Here is a 22155-nt window from a genome sequence, read left to right as displayed (position 1 = left end):
ACCCAGAATTAAACACATTACAACAGCCTGAGACAAACTAGTGTCTTAGAAAGAAAGATGGTAGACACCTTTGATTTTGCACTCTGTGCAGGCACTATACGATCGTTTAAGCTTGAAGCATCCCTTTACAAATGGCTGTGTTATGGACCACTACATAATATGCTTGAAAGTGCTCCATTTAAAATGTTCACAATGATATTTCTAAGGAAACTAGTTTTTACATACAGATTTAAGTTGGATTACTTTGAGGAGCACTGTGTATGACAAACAACAATCCACAATCATTCTTCCCTCACTCTGGGGGAGACAGTACTCATTCTGTGCTGGGTATAATGGCCACACATTGCTCCAACCACCTGACTTGAACCAAGTCAAGCTCCTGTCCATGTGCACCCAACTGACTCGGATCATGTACTGTATTTTGCAGCCATCCTGTCCTGTCCCCTGCCACGTCTGCCTGTCTCTCGCTGCATTAAAACTGAACATTTGGTGTTTATAAAGTTTCCTTTCATTCTTACTTCCACAGTGTATTATTTCTGCATTGAATTTCATATCATGTGTCCACATCTTCCTTCAGCTTGTTTGTATCCTCTTGAATTGTTTTCTTTCTCAATGCATACTACACAAATATCAACCAAACTAATTTGTCTTGCCTTCATTTTATTTGTGTGGAAATGTCTGTAGCAATAATGTTCCAAGAATCAAATGCATTATAACAATGACATGACACAAATTCAGTTAAAATAGCTAAATAAAACTTTAATAAGTCTAGTTGCAAATGTACATAAATTGCACAGCCACATATTTAACACAACCAACTTCTTTGTACATTATTACAGGTTAAGTAAGCTGAAGTGAGTCCAGCAAATACTTTAAACATACTTACAAAAGTGTAAGGATATAAAACATACAACAGCTTTCCAAGGGACAAGTATCAGTAAACACCAGTTAATGGAGGTATGTCCTTTAACACTGCGTCGAAGGACAGAAATAATTTGAACTATTTTAAATTCTTTGTTTGCAGCAAGTTAAAGTACTAGACACGTGCCTTAAATTCTGTGATAGTACAATCGCATTTTAAATTCAGTTCTAGAAAAAGTATGATGGCTATTGTTTTCAACATAGCATTTAAAAGCTAGAAATTCCAAAACAACACAATTACTATTTGAACTAACCTGTTCCTGTATCTTTTTTCATTCCAACATTACAGACAAAAATTGTAGATGTCTGTGGATTTTTCATGGACTGGGAATAAGTCTGTATTTTAATCTAAGAACTGCTCATGGAAATAACAAACTCGCAGTATCCCAAGATGCCAAAAGATGCAAAATCTTTGGCATGATGCTATGTTTGAGGAGACTGAGCAGAGTCACCTTTTCGGAAAGCTTCTATCTGCAGACCTTCAGGCCACTGGCATCTTGAAACGTAGTGCTGTTAAAGCTCCTACTGCAGCTTGTTCAAAACACTTTAGGACTTTTACAGAATCTTCTAAATATGTACATTTTTTTTTCAGTGAAAAATCTGCACTTTGATTTTGGGGTCACTAACTCTGTAGCTATGGTGGTGGCACTGCAGTGTGTACTGTGGTATGCTTACTTTTTAAATGTTCACAATTTTTTTTGTTGGTAGATGTGGCTTAATCTGTTAGTCTCCCACCTCAGTCAAATATTACCTCCCCTCCCACCCAACATTGGACCTGATCAGGTGTACTCTAGAACTCTGTGGGAAGCTAGGGAAGTGATTACTGGACCCCTTGCTGAGATATTTGTATCATCAATTGTCAAAGGTGAGGTGCTGGAAGACTGGAGGTTGGCTAACGTGGTACCATTATTTAAGAAAGGTGGTAAGGACAAGCAAGGGAACTATAGATCAGCGAGCATTGGTGATGGGCAAGTTGTTGGAGGGAGTCCTGAGGGACAGGATCTACATGTATTTAGAAAGGCAAGGACTGATTAGGGACAGTCAGCATAGCTTATTGCATGGGAAATCATGTTTCACAAACTTGATTGAGTTTTTTGAAGAAGTAACAAAGAGGATTGATGAGGGCAGAGCAGTAGACGTGATCTATATGGACTTCAGTAAGGCGTTCGACAAGGTTCCTCATGGGAGATTGATTAGCAAGATTAGATCTCACGGAATACAGGGAGAACAAGTCATTTGGATACAGAACTGGCTTAAGGTAGAAGACACAGGGTGGTGGTAGTGGAGGGTTGTTTTTCGGACTGAAGGCCTGTGACCAGTGGTGTGTCACGAGGATCGGTGCTGGGTCCACTGCTTTTCATCATTTATAAAAAATTATTTGGATGTGAACATAAGAGGTACAGTTAGTAAATTTGCAGATGACACCAAAATTGGAGGTGTAGTTTACCTCGGAGTATAACAGGCTCTTCATCAGATAGGCCAATGGGCTGAGAAGTGGCAGATGGAGTTTAATTTAGATAAAGGTGACGTGCTGCATTATGGAAAAGCAAATCAGAACAGGACTTATACACTTAATGGTAAGGTCCTGGAGAGCATTGCTGAACAAAGAGAGCTTGGAATGCAGGCTGATAGTTCCTTGAAAGTAGAGCCGTAGGTAGATAGGGTAGTGGCATTTGGTATGCTTTCCTTTATTGGTCAAAGCATTGAATATAGGGATTGGGAGGTCATGTTGTGGCCGAACAGGACATTGGTTCAGCCACTTTTGGAATACTGCGTGCAATTCTGGTCTCCTTCCTATCAGAAGAATGTTGTGAAACTTGAAAGGGATCAGAAAAGATTTACAAGGATGTTGCCATTGGTGGAGGATTTAAGGTATAGGGAGAGACTGATTAGGTTGGGCTGTTTTCCCTGGAGATTGGAGGCTGAGGTGTGACCTTATAGTGTTTTATAAAATCAGGAGGGGCATGGATAGGATAAACAGAACAAGGTCTCATCCCTGGCATGGGGGGAGGCCAGAACTAGAGGGCATAGGTTTAGGGTGAGAGGGGAAAGATATAAAAGAGACCTAAGGGGCAACGTTTTCACACAGGGTGGTGCGTGTATGGAAAGAGCTGCCAGAGGAAGTGATGGAAGCTCGTATAATTGCAACATTTAAAAGGCATCTGGATGGGTATATGAATAGGATGGGTTTAGAGGGATATATGCCAAGTGCTGACAACTGGGACTAGATCGGATTGGGATATCTGGTCGGCATGGATGAGTTGGACCAAAGGGTCTGTTTCCGTGCAGTACATCTCTATGACTCTATTTCTTCTCCACACACTCCCACATACTCAGGCCTCTAACTCTCCCAGACGTTTCTCTCTGTCTCCATCAATTTTCACTTTGATTTGAGGCATTAAAATGTGATTTACATGGGAAAGCACCACTTCAAAGTCTGTGGCTTTCCGTTTACTGCGCAGGAGTCGAAACACCGAGAAATGATACCTATGACTTTTAGACATTTACCTTTTTAAAGGGCCTCCACAGTTTATAAAATAAATAAAATTAACAATGTGTAGTTTAATTCAAATTACCAACATGGTCTTTTACAGATGCAGAGTATGTTACATGCATTTAAAAACTGAAAATTATAAAACCTTTTTTAAATGCAACTACAAACAAATATTTTTTAAATCCTAAGAAAGGCCATCTTTGTTTAATTGCTACATGGGTATGGCTAGGAATGTTCTGGTTTTAGCAGTGCATTTAAAAAATTTTACTTGTTTTATGCTGTTTATAGGATGTATGGCACGTCTTATTTTTGCTAGTGTGTAGAATTTCAGGACGTTATGTTGTTTTTCCCTTTCGGCTTCTTGCATTCCATAGCAGTGCTTAAATCAGTACACAGAATTATTCCCTCTTTCTCCCCCTCTGTGAAACCACTGAACTGGCTAGTGGGCTTATTATACCGAATCACTGGTGCAGTCATGATACTTGTCATGTGTCAGTGTAGCTAAACACAAACGCAACTTAAGATGCTGCAAATCTGAAAAGTCAATAAGTATAACAAATGGTCTTGAACTACAGAACCACAGATTGCAATCACACAGTGATTTTGTTTGCCTATATAAAGTGGTTTTAATTTGCCACCACTGGCATTTCAGACATTTTTAACAACATAAACAGCAGTTAAAGATGCAGTCACTCTGCCGCGACTTTGAGACAAGCAGTACCAGAAACAGATGTTAACTATATACAGTTTTTCAGATACATAGGATTTTAACACAGTACTGATGCAAAAATTGACTGACACAGTTAAAAGTAAAAATTTTCAGGAGGAAAGTTAATCTTTCTCTTGGGTTTTTAAATACCCTCACAAAACACACACAAAGTATAAATTTTAATAGAACTAATCTTACTGTATCATTTTAAAGGTTTAGTTTTAAAATCAGAATTGTTTTTGAAACAACAGTGTCCATCTGTTTCTCTGGGAACAGCAGAATATGGAAAATGCACCAAGACCATCAATTTGTACAGAAAAGCCTTTTATAGTTAAAGGACTTTTTAAAAGAATATGGTGCATAAATGAAAATAAAACCAACTTAAGAAGTTTTCTGAAGATAACTGACAAGATTAAATAAATATTAAATGCATCCAAAAGTAGTGATTCACATACTTGGTGAGTACAAGCCTACCATCTGCTTCTTTCACATATCACTTTGATTCAGGAGCTGTATTTTGTATCACTTTCGATTATTCAGTCAAAAAGTCATGTTGTATCAAGCTTTCTCAGTAAGTAACTTTTTTGCAGCACCTCCCAGAGCAATCCTCACTCTGATATCAATTTAGTAACTTTCTTGTTGTAGTTTCAAGCCCTCAAAGCATTCTTCTGTAATTAGAGGATAGCTTTACCTCGGTGAACATGTTGAGTAGTAGAATCCAGGTGAATATATGTGAATCCGCATGTTTCCATGAACTTTAACATGTAGCATTTCCTTATAAAAGGCTTCAAAAATAAGAAAATCATATTCCCAAAAAAACTTCATGTGCATGGTAAAAGTGCGATTATAAACACTGAGCGAGAGAGTTGTCAACAGCAACAAGCATCTGCTGAAGCACATGGGAGTTCAAAATTGGAAAATACTAATTATCAGTAAATTAAGTGATACATAACGAGGGAATAAAGCACTGTAGCTTCTATAAAACTGGTGTTTCATTAGGGTCTGTATACCTAATTATAGTGGCAATAAAGTAATAGCCAAACTTCCCAGTTTCTGCTCTGAGGCATTTCACAAGGTGAACTGTTCAGTGGATCCACTTGACGTTGAGGATATTATAGTTGAGCATTAAAAATGGTGAGGCCCAGGAGTAATCAAACAGAATCTGCACTGGTGTAAAACAGAATTTTTCAGCACTGTTTTACGGTTATGGTAATTTCATCTTTGAAATCCGACTGCACGCTAAGTTGAGATTCGACGCCCCACATCTTAAACATTACAGGGGTACTCCAGTGCAACATGTTGGTCTGAAACTTTCCAAGGTTTACTACATTTTTTTTCTGATTAACATGCTTCTTTGTCCAAGTAACCATGTAAAGGAACTTCTTATAAACAAACAAACTTAATCAAAAGATATTTGGACACACGTTTCTCTGTTAGCCTAACTGTTGCCTGTGCTTTAACACATCTTGTGTTGTAAGCACTCATCATACTAATGTCATTTGCAGTTATGGATCATCAATCTAGCAATTGCTGCTATTTCTGAATTCCCCGTTTTCAGTGATTTGTAGTTTAGTGGGATTGGTCGGGGAGATGCCATTGCGGCTTTGCATGCTGTATCGCTCCTTCAGCTGTGACAGGGCACTCATCAGTCGGGCATTAGCTGCATCTAGTGAGACAATGCGTTTCTCCTGTTGAAAACAATGTGTCCTTCAGTTTAAATGGGTCAGATACAGTTATTGTTTTACAAAGAACATAAGTTACACAGACTTATAAAAATGACTATCATTTTTTGAAGATTTCAGCATAAGAGCTCTCAATTAACTTCTCCTGAAGTATACCCTGAACTGAAGTATTCTCCTGAACAAAAGCTAGCCTTGAAGCATTCTAACAAGAAAACAGATTAAGTTAATCTCTGTGGCATCTCCGAAGCCACTAGACTGTTACATTGCTGAGAACAGACCCCACTACCCAATCCCACAAACCGAGCAGGAGGGAATGCTTCAGGATCAAGCTCAAGCTTAAAACCCTGGGAAGGTTGGGACCTGTGCTGTCTCTCTGGAGTTTCCCAAAATTCCCAAAACTTTATGGAGGCAAATATTCAATCAACTGAAGCTAAGAGTTACCATGCGTGCAGGGGATTTAGGGGTGCTTTAGGTTTCTGTAAGCCTTTGGCTTCTTGCAAATTTCTTATTTATTCTGTTTTGATATTTGTTTGTGCTAATGTACATATCTGAGGTTGGACTGAATTGTAAGGTCTGAAATTTAAGGTCTGCAATTAATTACACAAAAGACATGAAGACACTCTGAAAGCTAACTATTAACTTTAATCTTTTCATAGAGTTTTTTTCTTTACAGGATCACATCCTGTCCCTCCCTAGTTTGGCTATTTTTCTTTCTAAACGCTGAATTCTATTTCCCACTCAAGGATGTTTCTCCTTGATCTCTGTCAATATCTATGCGTAACCACCTGCAAGTTATGTGTAAGAGCAGCTCTGCTCACATGTTTTGCAACACCTTTATTCTAAGTTTACATTAACAAAGACTGCGTTGTCATTCTGCTTCTAAAATTTATTGCTTAACAGTTGAAACAAAGGCAAGTACAGCAAGAATAATCCATTAATAATTCAAATTTGGGGTAATTTATTTTAATTAACATTGGGAGCACATGTCATATAATTGAACAATTGTCAGAATTTTTATGACAAATGGTTTGGAGACAAAATTCAACTCAATTACACTGTCAGCCTGTATCAGTTCAACAAATGCAGCAGAATTACAGGCACCAATTTTAGTACAAGACCTATTATAAAACATGAGAGCCATGCAATAAATCTGACTCACATAAATCAGATTGTGCAGAAAAAGTGCAAATAATAAACTGTGGAACCTAATGCAGGGAGGATGATATTATGTAATTAAACATCTCTTGTAACTAGATTTATACTGAGTTTACAGGTCACAAATGTGATCCAGTTGGCAGAATCTTCTCATTTTTCTGGTGAAGCAGGAGTCATGTTGCGTTTGGAATGATTCTCAGGTCAAGAAAACTTACCAAACCCAATGACCTCCTCCAATCTGCCAGTGTGAATGCACAATTTTTCTTTGCTATCTCTTCACTACACCCACCGATCACAACTACAACACGACTCACCTACATGACCTCTTTGCAACCTGCTCAATTGTTGAGGAAATCTACCATCTACTATACAGTCATAGTTTTCACCTTCCATAATAGCTATGCCCTATTCATTCCAGGAGCAAAACAGACCACGATAGCAGCAGAAAGAAAAACATACTTGTCATTTGCCTCCTCACCCCTTATGAGCAGATGATACTGATTGTGACTGCAACATCAAAACTGGCACTGGCCAAATAAAAATGCAAGATTCAAACCATACAGATCCAACTGAGAAAGATGATAGAAGTTTACAAAATAATGAGGGGTATGGATAATCTGAGTCTTTTTTTCTCAGTGTAGAAATGTCAATTACTAAGGGATGTAGGTTTAAGGTAAAAGGAGATGTGAGAGATTCGTTTTTACACAGAGGGCGGTAAATGCCTGAAATGCACTGTCAGAGGAGGTGGTGGAGGTGGGTACAATAGCAACGTTTAAGAGGCACTTGACAGATACATAATTAAGCAGAGAATAGAGAGATTCAAACCATTTAGAAGCAAAAGATTTGTTGTTTAAAAAGGCATCATATTTCCATTTGCAGCAGGGTCGAGAATCAGCAGACACAGATTTAAAGATAAAGATAACATGGGTGTTAAACGCTTTTACATAATGAGTGGGAATGTACTGCCTGAGAATGTGGAGGAGGCAGATTCAATCATGTCTTTAAAAAAGTTTACAAGCATTAAATTTCTTGTTCTTGGAACCAGTTTTGAGGATAGTTTGAAGACGTTGAGACCGTCTCCTTGGAGAGAAGACGACTGAGAGGAGATTTGGTAGAGATTTTCAAAATCATGAGCAGTTTGGATAGATTAAACAGGGAGAAGCTGTTCTCACTCATGATAAGAAAAAAAACAAGAGGCCACAGACTTGAAGTGCTATGCAAATGAAGTAAGGGTGATGTGAGGAAAAAACACTTTTTTTTAACACAATGAGTTGTTAAGCTATGCTGCCTGAAAATGTGGTGGTGGCAGGTTCAATTGAGGCCTTCATAGGGTAATGGATGATTATTTGGATAGAAATGATGTACGGGGATATAATTAGAAGGTTGGCACTCTAATACAGATGAAGCACACAAGGTGGGCTAAGTGACCACCACCTATGCTGTAGCAATTCTGGGATTATTAACCAATAATCCCACAATTCGAAGATAGAATTTTCAGGGCTAAGGGGAAAATTCAAAGTCATTCTTGCAGAGAACTGACATGGACATAATGGATTGAAAGGACTTCTATGATGTGACTATTCCAACATTCAGTGTCTTTATAAATTGATTTTACTATAATCTGTTTCAGACTCGGGAGAAATACTATCTGGAAGTTTTGATTGTGAATACTTCTAGAGGCAGCACAGATATCTATTAAACTAGTTTCTTCAGAGGTAGAATTTGAGGTGCTACAGCCCAGGCTATTAAATTCCGATTAAGCAAAGATCCAAGCTTTCCTTATGGTTCAGACTGTGCTTGCACACCATCCTGCTGAAGCAGACACCCATTTCTTATTTAGAGGCTGAATGGCTTCCAAGGTAACTTTTGTATCTTGCTTTTTACCTTCCATTAATTGTTGGGTAGCATCCCCAGTTTATGTCCAACTTTGTTGTATAAAAGGTGAGAAACAGCATCTAACCTGTGCCTCAATGATCTTCTGCTTAGAGTCTACTGCTGCCTGCATCTCTGCATGATCTTTCTTCAGCTCATCTTCAACAGCCATTAATCTATAAGGAGAAAACATAAGCAACACAGCACGTTCAATTAGTTTGGTTTAACTGATCAAACAGACTTTAAAGCTCAGTCAATCAGACAAATCTCTGATAAGCAATGTCCATTACATTGTGTAATGAGATACCAACACCGCTTTTAACATTCAACAATCTGTAATGTATTAAAGCAATCCTGTTTAATTGCACGGGAGAAGGTTTTACTGAACTTGAGCCCATAAAAGTCAGAATTTTCCCCTCCCTCCTACAGTTTTGTATTGTTTAAGTACTCCTTCAGTACTTCAGTCACATGAATTTTATTTTTCTGAACATTTTCAGTTGGTGTCAGCAAAGCAGTATTACATCCAAAGCCTTACGACCCAAAATTCACACTTGACTAACAGTGAACAGCAAGAATCCAGCTGAAGTTTCCTTCTTCAATGATCATTTTTCGAGATTTTTTTAATAACCTGTTCAAAGATGTTATTATACCATCGCTGGATCGGATGAGACTTGAACTGGCACCTTCTGGCTCAAAAGGTATGACCATCACACCATATGACCCCCTGAGAATCACTTAATTGTTTTTTTTCTACTTAACTTGTTCAGAGATGTTATTACATACCTCTGCAACAGATGGCACTGTAACCTGGGCCACATCACCTTTATTCTGCCATTTTGGTGGAGATCAGCTAAATCTGGGACCTTGTTAACCTACTGCTCATTTGATTGAGTGAATCATGAGGACAGCAGCAAGTACTTTAAAAAAGTAACTAAGAATAACACTGACTAGCTCTCAAGAAGTCCTTGGATACAGAATAAAACACTGATAATTTTTGAATTTTGATGCAAGTCATATGCAAAACATTCACTAGGATGGGCGGCACGGTGTCTCAGTGGCTAGCACTGCAGCCTCACAGTACCAGGGACCTAGGGTTTGATTCCAGCCTCGGGCGACTGTCTTGTGTGGGTTTTGTTCAGGTGCTTCAGTTTCCTTCCACATTGTGCAGGTCAGATAGATTGGCCAGGCTAAATTGCCCATAGTGTTAGGTGCATTAGTCAGAGGGAAATGGGTCTAGGTGGGGTAGTCTTCAGAGGGTTGGTGTGCACTTGATGGGATGAATAGCCTTTTTCCACACTGTAGGGGAATCTAATCTAATGAATGGAAAACTGGAGGTGATATCTTAAATTTACCTGCAATGTTCTAGCCATCTAATAATTAATAACAATGCAGAGAGGTGAAACTACCTGGAAGTTAATAACTATTCAGAAATGGTTACACTGCTTCCAGGACAAACTGCCAGTCAGATTTAGAACTGTCATTTGTTGCAAGGAAACTAACATCTTCTGTGGTGGCACCACTCTTTTCTTCACATACTTCCAGTAAAATTACAGCCTTGTCTCATGGGTATGTCTTTGACTGACTCAACTTGGCACCAATTTTGCTATAACCCCTTCTTCACTTTATCACAAAATAAATGTTGTGCCATACTGTGACTGATAGGGGAAAAAGCACTAGTACGTGGTTTGCAACATAAAATGAAAATATTTCACTCAAGTGCTGATTATAGACAATCATATTCAGCTTAGAATGAATTCGTCAACCAGATTTCTTAAATAAACACAAAATTATCATTCATTATAAACAATCCATTCAAGATTATTCAGATTTGTTTAACACAATTTACGACATGCAAATAAATATTTACCTGCCTCAGACAGGGAGAAGGGGAATAAGGATATCTCTATGCAGAGGTTGACTTTGGCCACAAAGTGTTTTCCTTTTTAAGCATAGTTATTCTTAACAGCCCCCCAAAAAAGGTAAGATGCAGAAACTTTGCAGTTCCAAAGTTTATTGACCTGGTGTTCTTGCATCTGTGGTCAAGTCACTAATCACACTTGGTTATCTCTTGGTCTTGACAGTTACAGGTTGGTCAGGAGAAGCAATATTGACAGTTTGTTCTTCTGGAGGAGTGACTGAAAAAACATCAGATTTCTCCCTGATGTTCTAATTAAGGAGTTTCAGAAACAGGAGACGTGAGCTGAACAGCTTGTTTTGTACCAGGCTTTAGCTGACTGAAAATTGGAAAACAAACTCAGCCTGCAAACATTGTTCTAACAAAATAGCCATGAAACCCCAGATGCAAAACAGTGGAGGTGCATTCCCTGAAGTGAGTGCACAGTGGCTCAGTGGTTAGCACTGCTTCCTCACAGTACCAGGGACCTGGGTTCGATTCCAGCCTTGGGCGACTGTCTATGTGGAGTTTGCACATTCTCCCTATGTCTGCGTGGGTTTTCTCTGGGAGCTCCGGTCTCCTCCCACAGTCCAACCATGTTAAATTGCCCATAGAGTTGGGTGCATTAGTCAGGGAAATGGGTCTGGGTGGGTTACTCTTCGTTGGATCAGTGTGGACTAGTTGGGTCGAAGGGCCTGTTTCCAAACTGTAGGGAAATTTATTGGGAATTATGCAGTTTCACATGAATTTCCTTTCATTCATTTTTGGGACGTGAGCATCGCTGACTGGGCCAGCATTTAGTGCCCGCCTGTAGTTGCCCTTGAAGGTGGTGATGAGCTGCCACTTTCAACTGCAGTCCATGTGCTGAACATTGACCCACAATGCTGTTGGGGAGGGAATTCCAAGTTTGTGACCCAGAGACAGTGAAGGAACGGCAACATATTTCGAAGTCAGGTCAGTGTGTAGCTTAGAGGGGAATTAGCAGGTGCTGGTATTCCCATGTATCTGTTGTCCTTGTCCTTCTAGATAGAAGTGGTCATGGTTTGAAAGGTGCTGCCTAAGACCTTTCGTGAATTTTTCCAGTGTAGTTTGTAGACGGTTCACACTACTGCTACTGAGCATTGGTGGTGGAAGGAGTGGATGCTTGTGAATGTGGTGCCAGTGAAGGGGCTGCTTTGTCTTGGCTGGTGTCAAGCTTGTTGAGTGTTGTTGGAGACAGACAAGTGGGGAATATTCCTTCATAATCCTGACTTGTGTCTTGTAGGTGGTGGACAGGTATGGGGATTCAGGAGGTGAGTTATTCAGTGCAGTATTCCTAGCTTCTGACTTGTTCTTGTCACCACAGTATATGGTGAGTCAAGTTCAATTTCTGGTCAATGGTAAAGCCCAGGATGTTGACAGTGGAGGACTCAGTGATGGTAACATCATTGATATGAAAGGGTGTTGGTTAGATTGTTTCTGTTATTGGAGATGGTTGTTGCCAGGCAGTTGTGCGGTGTGAATGTCATTTGCCATTTCTCAGCCCACGCTTAGATATTGTCCAGGTTTTGTTGCATTGGAACATGGATTGCTTCAGTAGCTGAGGAGTCGTAAGTGTGCAAAGTTCAGCACCAATCATTAGTGAACATCCCCACTTCTGACCTCATGATAGAGGGAAGGCCATAGATGAAGCACCTGAAGATAGCTGGGCCTTGGACACTACCCTGAGGAACTCCTGCAAAGATATGCGGGAGAAGAGATGACTGACCTACAACAACAACCATTTTCCTTTTGTGCATTTCAACCAGTGGGGAATTTGACCCCGATTTCCACTGATTCCAGTTTTGCTAGGGCTCCTTGACACTACACTCAGTAAAATGACATTCTTGAGGGCACTGGAACTTTAAAAAAAATTTCAATGTCTCTTCTATGTCTTGTGATGTCATTGTTCATTGAATTTTTTTTAGAAAAAGTAAACCCATCCAGGCATCTCCACAATTTATCTAACCCAAGTCCACAGAAATTTTTAAGTATGAAGTATATTCATAACAGCCTCCGTATTTGCTACTGTGCATCACAAAACCTTAAGTCTTTACATTAAATAAAATTAGCAGCACTTCTCTTTAAGTGACTACATAATTATTCATAGGCAGCCTTTAAAGACTGGATTTTTTTTCTGTCCCCTCCTTATGAAATATAGGCTGGAAACTTGTGCACAATATTTAATTTCTATCCAGATCAATTCAGTGGTGATTAGGAGAGTGTAACACTCAAGTACCTGAGAGGAACATCTGCACTTATTCCTGTTTGTCTTTCAGCTTTCTTCGTGTTACCTGTGCTAAAATGCAGGTTGATCACCCTATATATCATCCATTAAACCTTTTAGAGTTGTGGATGCTCTTACAACTGTCCTTCCTGCCACTAACTCTCCCTATTCAACTGGGCTTGGAGCTTCAGCAGTCACCTCTGGCTTGCCTGCACTGGTGCTTGGATTCTACCCCAACTAGTAATAAGTAAATCTTCCACCCACTTATGCCCGTGTGCATGCACACAAACCAGTATAGCTGGATTTATTTCAGACCATTTAGTGTATGAAATAGTTTATAGCCAACCTTCCCTAGCTCATTCCAAACGTGCATGTAAGCAATTAAGTAAATATCCCAGAATGCACAATTAATCGAAAAGCTTGAAACCCCCCAAACAGGCATCTATCGTGCCAACTAACTTCTGTAACTTGATGGATTCTGCTAGCACCATCCTAACTCAAGAATTGTGTTTGTTGTGACTTTCAGGTACATACTTTCAAATATGACAATATGAAACTGGCTTGGTATGCAATTCCCTTGGAAATACTTGACTAATTGTTCAATAGAATCCTCGAATATCAAAATGATGCATTGGTAATTGGACTCTGTCAACATCAACATTTAGTTCACAATGTGTACTCTCCATAATTCTGCATCACCCCAGGCAAAACAGATGGTTGGCTGCATACCTGCTGATAATGCCTTTCATCTGCACCTCCTTGTCATCTTGTTGTCTGCGAAGTCGTTCCTCGCCCTCCTCCAGTCTGGCTTGGTATTCCAGCATCATCTTTTGTGCATGTTCCTCTTGGTTCTTTAAATGCACCTCATATTCTTCCAACTTCCGATTGGAGGCCCTCAGTTTATCCTGAAGTATGGCAATCTCCTGCTGATACTGATGCAAAGGAGGCATGCTTAGGGGAGATTGCATTTAGTGTCATTAAAGTATGGCCAAGAAATCCAAAACTTTCTATTTTTAAAAACTAGACTTTTTAGTATTCTTGACTGGAGAAATAGCAGATGGAGTTTAGATTACATTAGATTCCCTACAGTGTGGAAACAGGCCCTTCGGCTCAACTAGTCCACACCTACCCTCCGAAGAGCAACCCACCCACACCCATTCCCCCTAACTAATGTATCTAACACTATGGGCAATTTAGCATGACCAATTCACCTAACCTGCACATCTTAATCTGGATAAATGAGAGGTGAGACATCTTGAAAGATCTAATGCAGGAGGGAAATATATAGTAACTGGCAGAACCTGTAGTAAAACCAACATACAGAGGGATCTAAGCATACAGATCCAGTTCCCTAAAAGTCACCACACAAATGGATAAGGTGGTCAAGGTGGCATATGGCATGCTTGCCTTGATCAATCAGAGGGTATAATTTAAAAACTGCTAAGTCATGTTGCAGCTGTGTAGTACTTTATTTAGGTCACTTGTGGGATATTGCGTACAGTTCTGGTTGCCACACTACCAGAGGGAGATGGAGGGTACAGAAATGATTTACCAGAATGTTGCTGCATTTGGAGGGTATTATCTATAAGGAGAGATTGGGCAAATTTGGTTTCATGTGAACGTTGAAGGTTGAAAAGTTTACCAAATTGAGTGGCGTGGATTGAATGGAAAATCAGAGTCTTTTTCCCAGGGTAGTAATATCAATTACTAGGGGACATAGGTTTAAGGTAAATGAGGGTAAATTTAAAGGACATGTGAGAGACAGCTTTTTTACACCAAGGATGGTGAGTGCCTGGAATGTGCTGCCAGAGAAGATGGTGGAAGCAGATACAAAAGCACTGTCTAAGAGGGATCTTAACCAATACACGAATAGGCAGGAAAAAGAAGGATACAAACTGCGTGGAGGCGAAAGGTTTTTAGTGTAGAAAGGCATCATATGTTAGTGCAGTCTTGGGCTGAAGGGCCTGTTCCTGTGTTGTCCTGTTCTTTGTTCTTTATTTCTAAATAAGAAATTCTGCTTCTTGAAGGGTTGTGATTTTGGAAGACTACCGTATAGTGCAAACCATGGTGCATAGATCAGTGAATTTTGGTAGGTAAACTTAAAAGCTGCTAATCTAGAATCGCTTTATACCTGTTACTTCACTGTAGAGCCAACTTCAAGTCCATCCAAAGTAAATTATTTCATTTCCTCTTGCTTTTGGGGATTACTTCATTCCCTCAGCTCACAGTATGAAACATGATTAATGACTGTACTGTTGGCTTCTCAATGTTTGTAATGAATACAAAATGCATCATTCGCCCTTCTAGGCAAAACAGACTGTACATCAGTAATGGGCGATGTTCAGATAAGAAGCAGGTAAAAGATAAAGCTTTTAGTTCAGCAGTCTGCCATTTTAAGAATATGTAGTGATGCAAGCGTTTGAAATGATAGGTTTAAATGGATTTTTTAAACTAAGCAGCAGTATTCAACTCTGTAGGAAGTAGCTACCATTATAAGTGGTGCCATAACCACAGTCTCTACCAAAATAAAATTGTTTAGCAAAGTTGCTTACTTACAAGCATGTTACTTAAGTTTTCAGTTGTTAATTCAGACTCCTCACAGTGAATCACATTTTAGTGATGAGCAATGAACCACAATTAATTATCAATCTGACAGTAAGGGAACGTTTGCAAATAGGTTTGAGAAGGTGAGTGTCATCAAGGTTTTAAAAAAATCAAGGGGATCAGGAATTGATGTTTTACAGTACCAGTCACCAGTTCAACTGGATTGAAAAGTTACAACTGTGTGTTTTGTTTAACATCTGGACAAACAGTGGGAAATATTCAAGTATTCTATAGAAAGCAAAACTAGTAAGCAGCCCTAAACTGTAAAGCCTTTAATTGTGTAGTTAGGAAATTTTAACCAATAAATATACAGTATTAAACTAAAAGAGAGGCTTACACAAACATAAGGAAAAGTGAAACTTAATATAGTTAAAGGTAATAACTTACACAAGGCCAATGGGAAATCACTAATTCATCTCCTCATGGAGCTTATTCTGATGGCCTGCCTAGCCCAAACTCTTTCACCTGAGCAGTTTATAAAGCAGACCCAGGGACCCACTTGTCATGCAGTAGCAATGTCCCTCCCCTTGGACCAGGAGGCTGAGGTACAGGTCCAATCTATTCTAGAGATGTGTAATGACATGTCTGAACAGGTTGATTAGAAAAATAGGTTAAACAAAAAATATATATAAGTCAGAGATAACGAATATATTGGTTACAACCTTTTGAAGTTCCCCAGATTCTGGGTAGATGCCAGTGGATTACAAAACTGTATATATAGTAACTTTAGCCAAGAAAGGAGGGATATAGAACACAGAATCTTTAGGTCAGTTAGTCTGATATCATTGAAAAACACTGGGAAACTATTATTAAGGAGATAGAACATAAAAATACAATCAGGCAGAGTGAATACAGTTTTCTGAAAGGAAAATCAAGTTTGACAGATCTGTTCTTTTGAATATGTAATAAATGTGGATAAGCGGGAAATATGATGTAATGGATTTGGAGATCCAAAAGACATTCAATAAGGTGTCATATAAAAGGCTACTACACAAGATTTGTGATATTAGGGTGATGTATTAGAGCGGAGTAAGTGTTGCCCAATCAACAGGAAACAGTTGGAATAAATGGGTCATTTCAGATTGGCAAATTGTAACTAGCAGAGAGCCACAGGGATCATTGCTGGCACCTCAACTAATTATGGTCTATATTTATGACTTGGATGAAGGGACTAACTGCTTTGTAGACAAATTTGTTAATGATCCAAAGATAGGTTAAGTGAGCTTGCAAAAATTTGGCAGATCAAACATAATATGGAAAAGTGTCAGGCTGTTTGGCAGGAAGAAATGAGAAACAGAATATTATGTAAATGGAGGGAGCCTACAAAATGCTGCAGCACAAAATGATAGGTATATACTTCTACATATGTTACAATGTTAGCACGCAGATGCATTGAGGATTAAGGAATGCAAATTGAACGGTGACATCTATTGCAAGAAAGATAGTATGTAAAGGCTGTGAAGTTCTATTGCAAGTGCAAAAGGCATGAATGAGGGATATTTAATAATGGCTTTACTTGCATTGAAAACAATTCAGAGACGTTCAACAGGTTGATTTCTGAGATGAAATGGTTCCCTTACACAAAAAGCTTGGATCTGTACTCATTTGAGTTTAGAAGAATGAGAATCTTATTGAAACATGGATACTAGGGAGTGGGGAGCTTGATGAGGTTGATACTAAGAGAATGTTTCCCTTTGTCGTGGAATCTACGACGAGTGGACACAGTTTAACTATGAATACTCCCGCATTCACAGTGGAGAGTAAAAGGAATTTCTTCTCTAAGGTAGTCTATGGAATCTTTCCCTCAGTGAGCATTGAAGGTTGTTCATTTGAATATAGTCCAGGATTTTGATCATTGAGGGAGCCAGCAGTTTTATGGAGGACGGGCAGAAGAATGGAAATCAGGACTGCTGTAATCTTATTGAATGGCTGCAGAGGCTTGTTGAGCTGATTGGCCTATTCCTGTTCCTATTTCTTGAGATCTTTATAATTTTATAATGCTCTCTAGTTTCTAGGAAAGTGTTGTTTAGATTGCCAAATTACAAATCTCATTCCATTATTTAAAAATTGGGGAGGGGGGAGGGGGTGTGGGGAACTTGATAACTGCAGACCTGTCAGTTTAGATTCATTTATACAGAAAGCCATTGGAATGTCTTAATCATTGGAGACAGCTTATGTCCAATTTGAGCTAGCTGCATTTAATTTTGAGGTGGTCAGTAATGTGTTGGCTAGGGAAGAGCCTATGGAAGTACCTCTATTCTATTCCACAAGGCTATCGATAAGGTTTGATAAAATAAATTATTTTCAAAAACAATCAGAGGGAAAAAAAAGCAAGGATGTACTATTTAGCTGTTTGAAGCATGTTCTGTCATTTACTGAAATCATGGAAAATCTGATCTAATTTTATGTATCTGCTTTTGCCCATATTCCTTAATACCAATGGTTAATAAAAATCTATCTCAAATCTAAAATGATCAAAGATCAAACATCAACTGTTATTTGCAAACAAATCTTTTGAACTTCTAATGCTCTTCAGGTGAAGAAGTGTTTCTTAGTTTCAGTTCCGAAAGGTCATGAAATTGGCAGCAACCTTTTGATCAGAGTTAGTAATTAGTTGGGAGGAAGAGAGAGAATAGAATAAACAGTGTTTCCTCTGGTAGAATGTAATAAATGGTGTTTACTAAAGGATTTGTTTAGGGGTCTCGCCTTTTAAAAGTATGTTGATGACTTGGGCGAAGGAATAGTGACTAATCCATCAAGATGCCCAGTAAGTTAGGAAGGAACATATAATTACACAGATGGAAGCAGAAAGTTTTTGCTTCAAGAAGGGGAATAAAGAGGGACCAAGTGAATATGTGAAACTATGACCAATTAAATTTATTGTGGGTACGCAGCTACTTCAGCTCTATTTACTTGGCTTTCTATGGTTTTAAAGTATAAATCAGCCATCAGCATGATGTAATCAAATCATGGAGGAGACTGGAGGGATTTAACAGAACTACTCTTTTTCCTGTGGAAGTAGTGGAAATAGTTAAAATGTTCATTTGTTCCAGGGTCTCCAAAATTGTTCTGAGATTTATTAGATTCCCTACAGTGTGGAAACAGGCCCTTTGGCCCAAGAAATCGACACCAGACTCCTTCCCCTACATTTACCCCTGACTAATGTACCTAACACTACGGGCAATTTAGCATGGCCAATTAACCTAACCTGCACATCTTTGGACTGTGGGAGGAAACCAGAGCACCCGGAAGAAACCCACGCAGTCACGAGGAGAATGTGCAAACTCCACACAGACAGTCGTCTGAGGCTGGAATCGAACCTAGGACCTTGGTGCTGTGAGGCAGCAGTGCTAACCACTGAGCCATCGTGCCGCCCAATGTAAAGATGTCTCCTTTTGTTTTTCCATAGCTTCGGTAAAGTCACTGTAGGGATCAGCCTAAAACCACAAAAGGAGACTCCTGCTCAATGGAACAGATGTACTAATGGCAATTCAGCTGCCTGATTTCAGTCTGCAGATTGGCTAAAATAGAGGGGGACGCATGATTTGTTTCTATTTTCCAACTGGTACTGAAGATCAAAATTCCTGAGTGCAATCTCATGGTTCTAATGAAAGCTTAACATGCCCTTTAAGCTGGCAGAAATGACAGTCTTTCTTTATTACATGGTAGCAAAAATATATAATTTCATGTTATAATCTAATTCCCCAGTCACCATAACTTGCAAAATAGATGAGCAAAACCATGTATAATGTCACTAAACAGATTAGAATTTTAAACAGCCAATTTGAAATAAACTGCTTTTAGCATCTCATTCTTTTTTTTTTATTTTTATAATATGACACTATTATTTCATCACTTAAAATGATCAAACTATCCTTCTGTGAACTGGAAGTTTTGAAAGTCAAATTAAAATATCTGAAATTATCATATACATGCGAGTTAATGTGCAAGAGAAAAAGCAGACAGGTTGTGCAACAGAAAAACAGCACCTTTTTAATGCTGTCTGGTAACTGACATTACCTTCTCTATCTGGCTAAATTCCTCTTTAGGTCTGACATCATCCCTGCGCTTAGAGCCTGGGTCCACTGTTTCGTCATCTATGAATTGCATATTCATATTCATCAGCCATGCTGCAGTACGGTCCACTGAGGACAAGGCATTTGCAGGTGAGGGGGCCTAAAAAAGCATGATAAAGCTCAGCTTTGAATCTGAATATGACACAAAAAGATCAAGCAGAGGAAGTGAAGCAATGCAGACCTTTCAATGTTTAGTACGTTCAAATGGAGCCACTTTAAGACCAATTCTTGATTTACAGGAAAAGAAGTTTTTATCTAGCTTCTTAAAAAGATTAGATTTATAATAATGAAATACTCTGCAGCTGTGTTACTGGTTCAGCTAGTACACATGCAATATTTCTATAAGGTAAAAGGATTTACTGGAACAGAATGAACCAATGTCTCGAGGAGGAGTCACAGCTATAAGTGTGCTGTGACTACAGGAGGTCAGGGGTAGGAATCCTGCATGAACAACCCCCAAGACATTTGAAACTATCAAAGACAAATCAGGCTTGCTTGATTGTCACCATATCCACAAAAATCCACTCCTACCACCACTGACACCCAATAACAGCAGTGTGCACCATCTACAAGATGCACTGCAGAAATTCACTAAGGCTCCATATGCAGCACCTTATACATCCATGACCACCACCATCTAGGACAGGGGCAGCAGATACATGGGAAAAATATTACTATTCCTTCAGTGTTGCTCACTCAAAATCCTGGAACTCCCTCCCTCAAGGCATTGTGGGTCTACCTACAATATCTGGACTGCAGTGGTTCGAGAAGACAGCTCACCACCGGCTTAATGGCAACTGGCAATAAATGCTTGCCCAGTCAGTGATGTCCACATCCATGAATGAACAAGACAAAGAATCTATTTTAACTTATTGAACATTCTATTCATTTTCCTTTGACTGTGAGTGTGAAATCAATTTCGTGTATCTATTCAATAATGTTTTAATTACAATTGCGATAAAAATGTGCTTTTGCCCCTTCTCTTGCTGATAAACTCTTGGCCACTAAACGTTTTGGTTGAAGAACAATCAACTATCTATAATCATCACGACACTGTCCTTCTGCACTACTTGGTATACTCTAGCAATAAGACATTAAGATCCCGAATTCCTCTTTCTTGGAATTCAAAAGTATGGATCGTGTAACCAGTTTAAAAAGTAACATTTTGTATGTGGACAATAGCTGAATAGTCCAATCCTGGAACTGTAGACTCTGCCGCAAATGGGGCAGGTGGTGTTTGAGGGGTCGAATGGGTCAGACAGTCTGGATTCTGCAAGCTCTTTCTGCTCCTTGCCTGTGACCTCCACGTGCTCCACTTGGTGACACTCAAAGTGTTTGATGCCATCACAGATGCTTCTCCAGTTTGTGCATTCTAGGGTAACTGATTCCCACAAATCAGTGGGGATATTGGGTTTATTTAGGGAGGCTTTCAGGGTGTTCTTGTAGCATTTCCTCTGCCCTCCTAGCGATCACTGATCATTATAGAGCTTAGAGTTGAGAACATTTTTAGGGAGTGTTGTGTTGAGCATACAGACAGTGTGGCCCGCCTACTGCAGCTAGCTGTGTGGGATGCATGTGTCAATTTTGGGCATATTGGCCTGGGAGAGGATGCTTATGTTGATATGCCTATATTGTCAGTGACTTTGCAGTGCTGGTTATAACTTGCCAGGGATTTAAGGTGTCTATTGTACATGGTTATATTCTTGATACATTGAGGGGGGGGGGAATCCATAAATGCTTTGTAGATCATGAGCTTGGTGTTGGGTTTGACGTTAAACACTGTCCATTGAGCATCTGAAATTTATACTGGTATGTTGACTATGAAATCCACCATCAACTCTCATGTTTGCTCACACTGGGAGGAGAAAGTGAGGACTGCAGATGCTGGAGATCAGAGTAGAGATTGTGGTGGTGGAAAAGCACAGCAGGTCAGGCAGCATCCAAGGAGCAGGAGAATCGACGTTTCGGGCATAAACCCTTCATCAAAAATGCATTCCTGATGAAGTGCTTATGCTCATAACATCGATTCTCCTCCTTGGATGCTGCCTGGCTGCTGTGCTTTTCCAGTACCACATTCTCGGCTCACACTGGGAGGAGGCTCCTGATGTATGGGAAATTATCTACTTTGTTCAAGGACTTGTTGTGGATTTTGATGATTGAGTCATTGTGTTGCAGGAGTGGGCTGCTAGAGAACCTTTGTTTTCTGGATGTTTAGTCTGAAGCCCATTTTCTTCAGTTAATGTGTGATGATGGTTTCTAGCTTGGCCTCTGAGCACACATGCAGGTGTTGTCTGCTTACTGCAGCTCAATTACAGAAGGTTGTTCCAGCCTGGATGCAAAGGTTGAGCAATTTTCCTCATTTTGGGTCATAAAGAGCAGTCCCCACCAGCTAGAAGAGTGACAGAGAGGAGGGTTGGACTGATGGCCTACTTACCAGACCATAGTGATATGGAATCTCTGACCCTGACTGCCCCAGAGGATGATTGCCTGTATCCAAGCTCCT

At 39.5% G+C, this 22155-nt stretch overlaps 1 protein-coding gene across 10 annotated transcripts in view; it reads right to left on the bottom strand.

Annotated features, from left to right (window-relative positions):
- Positions 1–744: 744 nt before the first annotated feature.
- The window catches only part of LOC122564877 (disabled homolog 2-interacting protein-like), a 699362-nt gene continuing 677951 nt past the window's right edge, over positions 745–22155 (bottom strand). For 9 of the 10 annotated variants that reach the window (XM_043720268.2, XM_043720270.2, XM_043720278.2 and 6 more), the window contains 4 exons: positions 19597–19752; positions 13702–13904; positions 8922–9009; positions 745–5812 (listed from right to left, as the gene is read on the bottom strand). In XM_043720268.2, the coding sequence (XP_043576203.2) occupies positions 5645–5812; positions 8922–9009; positions 13702–13904; positions 19597–19752 (615 nt within the window). In that variant the 3' untranslated portion in view covers positions 745–5644. The remainder of the gene's footprint in view (positions 5813–8921; positions 9010–13701; positions 13905–19596; positions 19753–22155) is intronic. The other variant, XM_087998388.1, reaches the window with a different exon arrangement.

The sequence above is a fragment of the Chiloscyllium plagiosum genome, unplaced genomic scaffold, assembly GCF_037043375.1.
Source record: "Chiloscyllium plagiosum isolate Xiang-an unplaced genomic scaffold, Cpla_swu_hap1 HiC_scaffold_21, whole genome shotgun sequence".
Lineage (NCBI taxonomy): Eukaryota > Metazoa > Chordata > Chondrichthyes > Orectolobiformes > Hemiscylliidae > Chiloscyllium > Chiloscyllium plagiosum.
Note: the sequence above shows the minus strand (reverse complement) of the source record. Positions and strands in the feature narration are given on the sequence as shown.